The 11397-nt window shown below is 35.8% G+C and overlaps 2 protein-coding genes across 2 annotated transcripts; one reads left to right on the top strand and one right to left on the bottom strand.

Annotated features, from left to right (window-relative positions):
• The first annotated feature begins 1169 nt into the window (after positions 1 to 1169).
• Positions 1170 to 2870, top strand: LOC105950675 (epi-neemfruitin B 7-O-acetyltransferse L7AT). Its single transcript, XM_012974042.2, has one exon. It carries the CDS (start codon positions 1243 to 1245, stop codon positions 2713 to 2715), a length of 1473 nt encoding a protein of 490 aa, XP_012829496.2. The 5' UTR covers positions 1170 to 1242; the 3' UTR covers positions 2716 to 2870.
• Positions 2871 to 5009: 2139 nt separating this feature from the next.
• Positions 5010 to 11354, bottom strand: LOC105950717 (pre-rRNA-processing TSR1-like protein). The gene is made up of 21 exons (XM_012974089.2): positions 11080 to 11354; positions 10903 to 10979; positions 10658 to 10735; positions 10448 to 10579; positions 10190 to 10240; positions 9933 to 10076; positions 9717 to 9839; positions 9495 to 9572; positions 9105 to 9197; positions 8899 to 9015; positions 8215 to 8298; positions 7935 to 8033; positions 7598 to 7798; positions 7147 to 7222; positions 6890 to 6993; positions 6549 to 6805; positions 6379 to 6465; positions 6029 to 6259; positions 5718 to 5796; positions 5498 to 5561; positions 5010 to 5399 (listed from the first exon to the last, which is right to left on the bottom strand). Exons 1-21 carry the CDS (start codon positions 11168 to 11170, stop codon positions 5278 to 5280), a joined length of 2388 nt encoding a protein of 795 aa, XP_012829543.1. The 5' UTR covers positions 11171 to 11354; the 3' UTR covers positions 5010 to 5277.
• Between the last annotated feature and the right edge of the window lie 43 nt (positions 11355 to 11397).

Genomic DNA, 11397 nt, shown 5'->3' on the forward strand with positions numbered 1-11397 from the left:
GCCCATTTAGTTAATTTATAAGACGATTAACTGGCACCAGAAATTCTGATTTTATTAATTTATTTACCTATTTTTAAACTACATTGTTTGATCCTAATTTGGATGACTTTTTATAATTTTGAAAAGGGATTTGAATTATTTCATTCTTATATTAAGTAGAAAACTAAGCACTCACCAAGAAAGGCTTAAAAAGCAGATAAGCAAAGCCCCAATTTTCAATGGACGACGCCTTTAATCACTCGAGTGCTCTAATAATTTTATAAAATGGAGATAAACACTAGTAATTAATATTTAATACTTATTAGTTGGGTAAACTAAGCCACCTACCGCAGAACGCATGTAGTTAATAATTATAATAATAGGGAATCTTACTTTCTATTTGTTTCAATAATGTATTTGCTGTAAGCAAGTATAATACGATGGTGTGATTAAAGCACTATCTTTGTTCTTCTATTTGTAATATAATAAGATACAATAATATAGTGTTAAGTGTATATCGATATCATATCAAACATTTTTAGATTTATCCTATGTTACATTCGATAATATTTTATCGAGTTATATCCTACTCTTTATGTATGTATATAGATCCGTACACATTTTACACTCGTTTGCGTGGACATGTGTGTAATTCTGTATAAATAAAAATAAAAATATAACCATTTATATATATCACCATGTTGTTATACAAAACTAAGTTTAGAGAACATATATCTCATTAATTGCTAATTTGAAATGTGTATATCCCACCTTTAATTAAATCGCATCATGAAAGATTCACAGATAAGGCAATGTTCTTTTATGAAGTAGTGTGACCTTTAAGGTTTTTTTCTATGATTTCAAGTCATTGCTTTCCAACTAATGGCCATAAAGCTACCTACCATTTCCCCCCTTTTTTAGGGTATTTTATATTCAATATTGGATTGACAAGTTTAATCTAATTTTAAAAATCAAACCAAGTCACCCAATACTCCAACGAGATCTTTTTTTATTTTTTATTTTTTTATTTTTTTTTATTTTATTTTATGAATGCTCGTTTGATCTCGGTTAGTACATATTGAGTACATTTTTATTCGATATAATATACTATTATACTATAAAAAAATTAAAATTAAAATAAGCTTGAACAAAACTATACCTACCCCTCGAGTCGAATTCGTTTACAACCCTCGTATATATATATATTCCCTCTCTTGGAGCTTTTTAATGCATAAATAAACCTTCTTGCAAGAGAAAATAAAAATGGAGGGTGAAATAATTTCAAGTGAAAACATCAAACCATCTTCACCAACACCTCATGATCATAAAATCCACAACTATTCTCTACTTGATCAGATTGTTCCACCCATCTTTGTTCCTTTCGTCTTATACTATCCCAATCTCGATAATATTATTACAGATGATTTCGTTTCTCGGACAACGCTAATTCTCAAGCAATCTCTCTCTACAACTCTCTCTCTCTTCTACCCTTTAGCCGGAAGAATCAAAGACACCTTGTCCATCGACTGCAACGACGAAGGTATTCTTCTTGTAGTTGTCAAGTTTAAGGAGAACTTGTCGGATTTCTTAAAGAAACCCGACCCGAAAGCATGCAGAGCCCACATACCGAATCAGCTCACGTGGGCCGAACCCGGTCCTGGCTCCCGCGTGGCCATGCTCCAGGTTAACTACTTTGAATGCGGGGGCATAGCCATTGGTTCACTTTTCTTGCATAAACTAGTGGACGGGGTGGCGATTGGTACTTTCATGAAAGCTTGGGCTGCAGCCGCCGCTCTCGGAGGCGGTGCGGCGGTGGAGGGGAACCCGGTCATCCCGGAGTACACGGCTCAGTCTTTCTTCCCACATAATGAATCCTTGAAGAGGGAAGACTATTTATTCTCCGCCATGAGAAGATACTTCAAAATTGGGAAAACGGTGATGCGGCGATACGTATTCGATTCATCAGCGATATCGAAGCTTCGGGCACAGATTTCGTCCTCCTCGCCGGAGAACCTCGAGCGGCGCCGCCCGTCTAGGGTGGAGATTGTGTCGGCGCTCCTTTGGAAGTACTTCATCATCGCTTCTTCATCAAAAAATAATTCCATCTCCGGCAATAATAATAATAATGATAATGATAGAAACTCAATATCACTGGTGACTCATGGAGTAAACATGAGAAGAAAATCCGACCCACCGTTTTCCGAGCACAGCTTCGGCAATTTTGTGTGGCTGGTTCCGGCGGCTGCGGACGTCGACAACGGCGATGGGGATTTGATGGAGCACTTGTTCGGGAAAGTGAGAAGTGCGATAAGCAAGGTGGACGTGGATTTTGTGAAGAAGATGCAAGGTGGAGGAGAATTAGGGTTTGCTGGTTACTGTGAGAATCTTCGAGAAACTGAATTTCCGGAGAAAGCGGATTACTTGGCTATATCGAGCTGGTGTAATTTCGGTCTTTACGACATTGACTTTGGGTGGGGGAATCCAGTGTGGATGAGTAAATGTGATGCCGGAAGTGATACGGAATGGCCGTTCATCAATGTGCTTTGGCTGATGGATACGAGCGGTGGAGATGGGGTAGAAGCGTGGCTGACCCTTGATGAGAAATGTTTTGCGGCGTTCGATGAAATTAAGGAGCTTCATGAACTTGCTTTGGTGGATCCTAGTCCATTATCGTCGGATATCCACCATGGTCAAGAAGAAATTATAGTTACTAATGGAGTTGATTTAATTTCTTGATGTTCTTTTTTAGATTAGGTACTTGAAGGGTTTTCAATTCAATTAAGTTTACCCCGAAAAATTTGTGGTTGTGTAAGTTTATTGTTTAGTGTAAGTTGTACTTTGATGAAATATTGAAACTATAAAATAAAAAGCTTTTAATTTAGCACATAAAAGTATAAAAGTTTAAAGACGACGTACCATAATATTTTATGTTTTGTTGAGATATGTGGATTAAATGAACCAAAAGTTGTTATTAATGGAAAATGTAATTTATTGGCGGTTATGTTCTAGATATGCACTAAGACCTCTTATTCCGCCCATTGCGCATATCAAATTGCACCCTGTGCGAACGTTAAGTCAACATCACTCGAAAGTTTACAAATATGTACTTAGTATGAATAATGTTTTGTATTGCTTTATGCTCTCATAACGTTAAGTCAACCTCACTCGAAAGTTTACAAATGTGTACTTAGTATGAATAATGTTTTGTATTGCTTTATGCTCTCATGCTTGCATTCTTGGACGAGTGAGTACAAATGCACCTTGCTTCATTTATACGAAGCCCACCTCTAATGGATGCCTAAAATCAACTTGATCATACGAGTACATTGATTTTCTAGAGTATTTTTGTCTAGATATTTACCAAAGAATATCCTAAAAACTTGCTAAAATATTACAAGACTTTCATGTACAACTCTAATAATATTCTAAAATATACAATTGTCGATGGATTAAGTGGAAGCCTCCTACGCCTAGTCTTTTGGACTAATCTTTAACTTTTGTTGAGTTGTTTTTGAGTTGCGCATGACATCCTCACCCACCTAACTCGGTGATGCTCTCGTCCCTCGAACGTCTCGATGATGTCGGTGAACGGCCACAAGTCCTATTTGGGTTTGGGTTTTCTATGTAACGATCTTTCAACAAAAGACTTTCTCGATGAAAATATAAATTTGTTCGAGGACGTCGAACATGAAATCTAAAATATTTTGGTAGAATCATTTGAACTTGATAAAATAATATTCTTACACGCAAAAACTAACTTTTACATGGAACGAATTTATGCAAACAGGGTGATTTTTTCATTATGAAAACATGCAAAAAAACAAAATCATCTATGTCCGGTCACTTTCTTTTAGGGTAAATTACAACCACCCCTGAGGTATGATCAAATTACGAAAAACCCCCCTCTTGTTTGGATAATTACCACCACCCCCTCAACTCATCAAATTTAGTGGAATCTTCGATATTATATGGAATATTATCACTTGTGTACCCGTTTTATCTCATTCGAACTCTACATTTTGAGGCAAGATGATCATAATATGTGTTTTTTGGCTTATATATATATATATATATATATATATATATATATATATATATATATATATATATATATATATATATATATATATATATATATATATATATATATATATCAGATTGGGGTGCACCATAAACTGTATTTTTACACAAAACGAGTACAAACTAGAGCACATTACACAAAATCTAGATGAGTATGTTGAATTTGACACCATAAGGGTGGAGGTGTAAAAAAAATCATAGTTGAGAGGGTAAATGTAATTATCCAAACAAGAGAGATTTTTCGTAAATTGACCATACCTTAGGGGGTGTTTGTAATTCACCCCTTTATTTTAATACATATAGACCTCATACACAAGTCCACTATTCTAACGGGCCGTCGAATCATCATAATTTACATTTATCATATAAAGTTGGTCGACTCAGGGAATAGGGCCCCAAGGATGTGAAATTTCATCTTTTGGTGTAAGAAAACATGCTTTGATAATTAATTTTCCTTCAAAGGGTCCAAATGTGCCTTCATTATGTATGGTTGGTAGGGCTTTTTTGTTTCCCATCTAACATTTGTTTTATTGCTCTTTTTCTTAGTATGGTAGTCTATATATAATATCTTAATGTGAATGGAATTATCTTTAAGATTGGATATACATTTTATTATATTGGGTGGGTGAGACATTTTTCACTACCGAAAAGAGAAGGTTGAAGAATGTCATGGAAATGTGTGAATGGAGGAAGTTGGTAAACTGATTGGATTGTTTAGCATAAATAGATTTTTATTTTATTTTATATATATGTTTGTGTGATTGTGTGTGCATTACGGGTCAACCCATTATAGCACATGGATCAAATCAAATCATATGGGTCCAATATTCGGTAATGGGTCCAATCTGGTAAGTACCTAATCGGGCCATGAGAGTAAAAAAAAAGGTCTTTCGAGCACTTGAAATAAGTAATTAAATAAAATAAAATATCAACAATTATCAAAAATAAAATTTTGGTGGGATAATAAGACCATTTCTTTTCTTTTTTTCTAATTTGAATAAGCACACGTAACTATAATGTCGATAGCATTTCATCATGTCGAATTTTACGATTCACATGCAGACGGAAAATACACAACCAAAATTTGTGTTTACCTTTAATAAGGAAAACAGTCGAGCTAATTTCGCCAGCTCAGCAGCAAAATCTAAGAAATTTAATCTGAACCAGAGCTTCATTCCCTTTTGAGGGTGAACACTGCCTTTTGTGTGCTCGATAAATTTAGGCATCATTCTGTAGGGGAAACCATTTCTGAGGCCACTTCGGATACGTGCGCTTGAACAAGTTCATACATACAGTGTCGTGCTGCTGTAGGATGCCATTGAATATGCATTTCATTGCCCCTGAAAAATTAAACGTACATGAGTAAAGTTTATAGTTGTAGCGTGGTCTAAATTTAAAAAATTAAATAGAAACAATTTTAATATGGTGATGGACGTACCGTGTGTGCCTACAGGTTCCTTGATGCGACCACGACGGCCACATTTTGAAGAAACTTCAACAGGCTGCAACCGACATCAAAACAAGTAAAGAGATGTTATTCTACGAAGAGGGTCATAAGCGTAAAAACAAATAAAAAAAGGTAGGAAAAAAAACAATGAAAGATATGTTGATTCTGTAAAAAGGGTCGTAGAAACTAAAAGGTGAATTGAAGATATTACCTTGAACCATTTCACATCTTCAGGGTTGTGGAACATGTATCTCACAGTTGCTTTCTTTTTAGACACGCGTTGTGGATAACTGCAGAAGATACAACCTGTTTTGTTAGTTGATATATCCAATGTAATTTTGCTTTAAAACCCGAAACAACCACCATGCGAAGAAATTTTAAAAAATAAGAAGCGTGATCTAAATATAGAAACACAAACAAATCACGCAGAGTGCTCAAGGTTAGACTAGTTTGTTTTTACGAGACTAAATTATCATCTTAGGGAGAGATACTTTTCAAGACACTGTTGAATGTGTTTCTTACCCGGTTAAAATAATTTTCTTGAGGATAATTCTATCAGGGTCAACATTTCTCAATGAACCTACAGCAGCAATAGCAGGGGATGTGTCTTCTCCTTGGCTCTTCAAGGCAATTAGAGGAGCAGAATCAAAAGAAATCGGAGCATAAATCGAGGCAACTGAAAAACGTCCAGCGTGAAGAAACCTCTCCATTTTGTGTTTGTTAGCATTGATACTATCTGAAGAAAAGATTGGCCTGCATCGTAAACCAAACATGGCTTAAGTGATTACTACAGCAGTAACAAAATATCATAAATAAATATATATATTTTTACCTTTGCTTCTGAAGGAAAGATTAAAAGAAAGGCAAGATACCTTGATACAAACTGGCGGAATCCCACATGAAATAGGAGTTCTTCTTTGGCTTTAATAGGAGCATCATATGAGTCATGCTTTTTAATGCTAAACATCGATAAAGGTAAAAGTATTAAATTGAAGTCTTAAAAAAGTTACAGAAACAAGAAAATGACTTTAAAAGGAGGTACCTGAAATGGAGGACAGAGACTTTAGACTCATGCGGCAAAAGTGCAGACGCTACCACTGGAATTTTCTTAGCCAAATCGCATAACTTAGAGGCAGCGCCAGCTGGCATGTCACTGATATAAAGCCTTACATATGAGCCAGCTGGCACATAGCTACTTACATCTTGGTCAATATCTAGAGCTTTTTTAAGAATACGCTTTTGAGTGCTTAAAAAATTATCAAACGCAAAGATCCTAGCATATTCAGGTGGCAGAGATTCCTACAAAAATCATAAATTTGGTCAAAATTATATCCCACAGAGAACAATTCAAGATGCTTGAATAAGTTAAACAAAAGAACATACTTTTGGGTCCCACACTGAAGTTCTGAAAGACTTCACACCTCTATACTTAGCAAATCGTTTTCGAGCTGGAACATCTATTGGAGTATCCACTTCATCGGGATATTCTAGATGGTAACAACAGGGAAAGTTAGCCGAGTATCTTCCAACTAAATCGTACCTTATCCATTCCCGCTACTAACTTTCAATACTGATTGTGTGACTTAACATGCAGAAAATTACTAGAAGCCAAAATGAATATTAAACACTTAGAAAGGTACCGTCATCTTCAGCATGTTCTTCTTTGATTTTTCGAATCTCCTCCGCTATCTGCTCTTTGGTTAAGTTTTCCCCATCCTGTACCACAAGTGAAACTCATTAGAGTAAAACAAACAACTAAGGAAAGCAGATTACAACCATGTCTTAAGGAAGACAGGTAAACTATACCAGTGAACTTATTACATGGCCGAGTATCTGTCCTTACAAAATCAAATTGTTTTATGTAAATAATGTTGGCACAGAATAGTAAAACAAAGATGACGATGATTAACATCACTCTCAAGTATAGATGAAAGTCATAAAAAAACATAGATGAACCTATTTTTGGATAATGATTCCTTGACTTAGTGAGAGTTCTAGAGTTCAAGTACAGTTGGTTCGATAGCATTATTTTGTGATATGGAACAAAATAAAATGGAAATCAAATCCATCAATTAACGTTACAGTACCTACCATCATTACAGAATCAGTTTCAGTTTCTTCATCAGAGTCTCTTAAATCTAAAGAAGCCTGGTCATCGTCAAACTCGGAGCCATTCTCAAGCTTCTGGTCGGGATGGCCTCTCTCTCCATCATCCAGTACCATACCATCCTCTCCAACTTCTTCATCACTGTCAGAATAATCAACATCGGAATCATCCACGATCCATGCAGCCTGTAAAATATTCCAAAACAATATTTAGAGTGATTTATGTTGCATTATGTCATCTAATTGTGCATCGTGACCAACAAACAGATAAAAAAACTAAGGGATAGGATAGAGACTTTTAAGAATGAAAACAAGGTACAACCTGGTAGTCTGATATGCCCTTGGGAAGCCTCCTTTTTCTCGTCTTTTTCTCCTTTTGACTTCGCTCGGCTTCAGCCATTTCTGCCTCTGTTGGCCATGTCTGAAATGAAATTATGGCACAAGTGCAAAGAGTTAAATCAACCTTTTGAGACTCTTTTTAGTAGAGACAATGCTGTAAAGCTAAAGGAAATAGACAACTAGCATAATCCAAGTGAGGCCTGAACTTCATGGTTCATGACCAAAAGCTGAAAATCTATTTAGTGCCAATAAACAATATTAACCTGTTCTCCAGCCAATATATCAGGGACATTTTCAACAACTAAGGGCTCTTGCTTCATTGGATCAGGGGTAAGGCACGTCGCAACCTGCAAGTTTTTTAAACAAATAGAAGAATAAATACGAAATTTGCCAATTCCCAAGAAAGAATCAATTATATGACACTTTCTTGGGAAGTTGTGGAGAAAACCAAATACTGCCTTTGAGATGACCAATATCTACTCATGGAGACTTGAGCTACTCTATTCAGTTGCGATTCTTGTTTTAGAAGTAAGGCCGATTAGGTCACTCTTATATGTTGTATCCGCACACGCCGTTTGACGTAAATAATTTCCAACAAGTAAAACATGCTCATTCATTCGTTTATGTGCACTCAACCAAACTTTCAATCAAATAAAAACATTAAAACCGAATCTTATTCAAAAGTATTTTCAGCTCAAAGAGTTTTCAAAAATATTATGGGGCATCTTTTCTTTTCCTATTTCACAGAAAGAAAGAAGTTGTTATGCAAGAACAAAACAAAACCACAACTTTCTTCGACAATTGGGATTCTTATAGTGAGCCGCTATATCCATAAATAAGAAAAAGAAGAGAAATGCAAGCATAGTTGCTATATATGGCTAGTTCTTTTTTTTTCCGGAGAACTGTCTTTCGCATGACTAGCATGTGGAAATAAGACGTTAGAGTACCTGTATGTCGCTGTCGGATTCCATGAACTCCACTCCTTTTCTTGCATTCAGAGGACATGGATCCTTCAGAAGTTCAATTTTGGACAGCTGGAAATCCCCAGCTCCAGAAACATGTACCTAATATTGAAACAGTCAGACACTGAACATATATACATTTTTTTATGTTTTACTTTTTGCAAATCAATGAAAAGGGAAGACTATATTACCAGTTGATTTACTGAGAGACCTAGTGCGCGTAGATAACCAGTAAGGACAAGTGTGCATTTTTCTGAACTGCCAGTGTCAGCAAGCATATCAACCTGTGATAAAAAGCAGGTATCAGAAAAATCTTCCATGAACTCAAGGTCACATGCAACTAGCAAAGGACACAAACTAATCAATGAGATCTGAAGAAATAAAATCTCATTTAATCATACAAGGAGCTTAGGTGCTAATATTTCTATTGTGACTACTGTCTTCAAAGTGAGAAAGCATTTTCATCATTCCACAATTAATACTTTTAGCTACTACTAGGCGCAGAACAGAAAATAAAAAGAAGAATAAAATTTTGAATGCACAGAAAGAAATATAGAAGATAAGATGCTGCTTAAGTATACCTTTTGAGACATGAGATAAGATCTTTGGTTTCTCCAATGAGGTGCTTTTAGCCTTTGCTCCTTGAAAAGCCACATGAACTATGACCAACAATTAAATCAGAAAATATAATCAGAAGCCAGTAATAGAATGTGGTGATTGATTGGAGAATGGCAAATATACTTTTTTCTGTGATCATGTTCTTAGTCAAAAGGGTCTAACAAATTATGGGGTAACGGATTTACCTTATGCAATTCATCCTTTTTATCAGCAGGATAAAACTTACAATCCTCTGGAAATTCAGAAGCAAGTGTAGACATGTACAGCTTCTTCACTTCATGTTTTCTTTTCAAGTCGTCAGGTAGATCCTAAAAACATAATAGAAGATTTACTCCTAATCTTCTTGGGAAAAAAAAAAGAACGACAAACAAACAAATGACCGCATAGGAAAGATTACTTACACGAAGCAGCACCGTGGTGCTCGGTAGCCCAATTGCTCTAAATACAGAAAGACATTGTGATCCAAATGAATCAATCAAATTATCAGTATCATCTGCTTCATTCAAGGAATTCGGAGATGCCACAAAAGCAAGCAAATCGGCAACCTACAATTAACATGTGTCCATAAGTACAAAGACAAGGAATGTGTAAAAAAACAGAAATAATTGCAACACAAGGAACACGCAATCCATAAAACTAAAATGAACCAATAAAGTACCTTTGCCATTTCCATGCACGTCAACAAATCACCATGAGGTGCTTTTAAGACCTGTTACAGACAATATGAGTTCAAAGAAAAAAAAAATTCTCTTCAAATTGGCATAATGGAAATGATTATCACTATATATACTGTATTTACAAGAAATCGGTGAAAAACAATGAGAAATAATTTAAAATGAAATGTTGTATGTAACTAGTTGGGAATAGAAGGGAAACTGATGACAATATGAATCTAGACGAATTTTTATGTATGTACCGTAGCTCTCATCTTGTACTCTGGTGATGCAATAGCTGGAAAAATTGTACTGTTTCCTTCTTCAAACAACAAGGATTGAATATCTTTTTCAAGAGAGTTCAAGTTTACACCAGCTGAAAGGCCGAAAAGAACCTACAATATCAACACAACTATAAGAAAAACATACTCGGCTAATTCTTTTGCTTTAACAAGACTGGAAAGCAAACTTACAATAACGCGTGGAGGACTCGACGGTCCTGATAATGCCCTCTTCTCTTTCATAATAGCCGCTCTCTTCTCTTTCCTAATCTACAAGTCGCAAAATTACATTCAAATGCTAATCCGGAAAACCCCGAAATTCATTCATGAGTGGACTTACAATTAATCTACGTAATTTACTACTGGTTCTTGTACAAATCTCTTACCCAACAAGCACAAATTAAAAGAACGTGAATATGCAGTTGCGCTTAATTTACCATTTCATTACGCTGCATCCGAGAAGCCTTCGCTCCTTTAGCAAAATTGCGTTCAGGTTTTGCCCCCTTGGTTTTATCTGATTGAGAAAAACGTGGAATCATTAAAAAAATTGCAACAGATATATTCAAATAAACTGCAGACGACGAACTTTCGATGAAAATTACACGAAGAATTACCTTCAGAAGAAATTTTGTGAACATTGCGGGAAGATTTTGAAGCGAACCGAGTCTTGTGCGACTTGTTTTGCTGAAGCCTAGAGCCTCCCATATCTGACTTGTTAATCTCAGCTCTAAATTCCGGTTACAAGAACTCAACCAGCATTGGCGGCGCGTTTCAACCTAACAGCCGGCGGTTTAGGGTTCCGGCGACGTATATTGCGTTTTCCTTTGAACTCGTTGATTAGCGAGTCGTGTTTCTAATTTATAGGAGGGTTTAAATGAGATTTTTCGACATTCGAAATTGCAAAAGAGCCCCTCTATTTAATAAATATTAAA

Source organism: Erythranthe guttata, chromosome 3, assembly GCF_056151865.1.
Source record: "Erythranthe guttata isolate IM_541 chromosome 3, IM_541, whole genome shotgun sequence".
NCBI classification, from domain to species: Eukaryota; Viridiplantae; Streptophyta; class Magnoliopsida; order Lamiales; family Phrymaceae; genus Erythranthe; species Erythranthe guttata.

What these genes read in the sequence shown, in the direction of transcription:
- LOC105950675 (XM_012974042.2), top strand. Translation starts at nt 1,243, where the DNA reads ATGGAGGGTGAAATAATTTCAAGTGAAAACATCAAACCATCTTCACCA.
- LOC105950717 (XM_012974089.2), bottom strand. Translation starts at nt 11,170, where the DNA reads ATGGGAGGCTCTAGGCTTCAGCAAAACAAGTCGCACAAGACTCGGTTC. An exon ending in GCACCACGGTGCTGCTTCGT is followed by an intron (nt 9,840 to 9,932) that starts GTAAGTAATCTT and finishes TTATGTTTTTAG; the next exon opens with GATCTACCTGACGACTTGAA. An exon ending in GGAACCTGTAGGCACACACG is followed by an intron (nt 5,400 to 5,497) that starts GTACGTCCATCA and finishes TTAATTTTTCAG; the next exon opens with GGGCAATGAAATGCATATTC.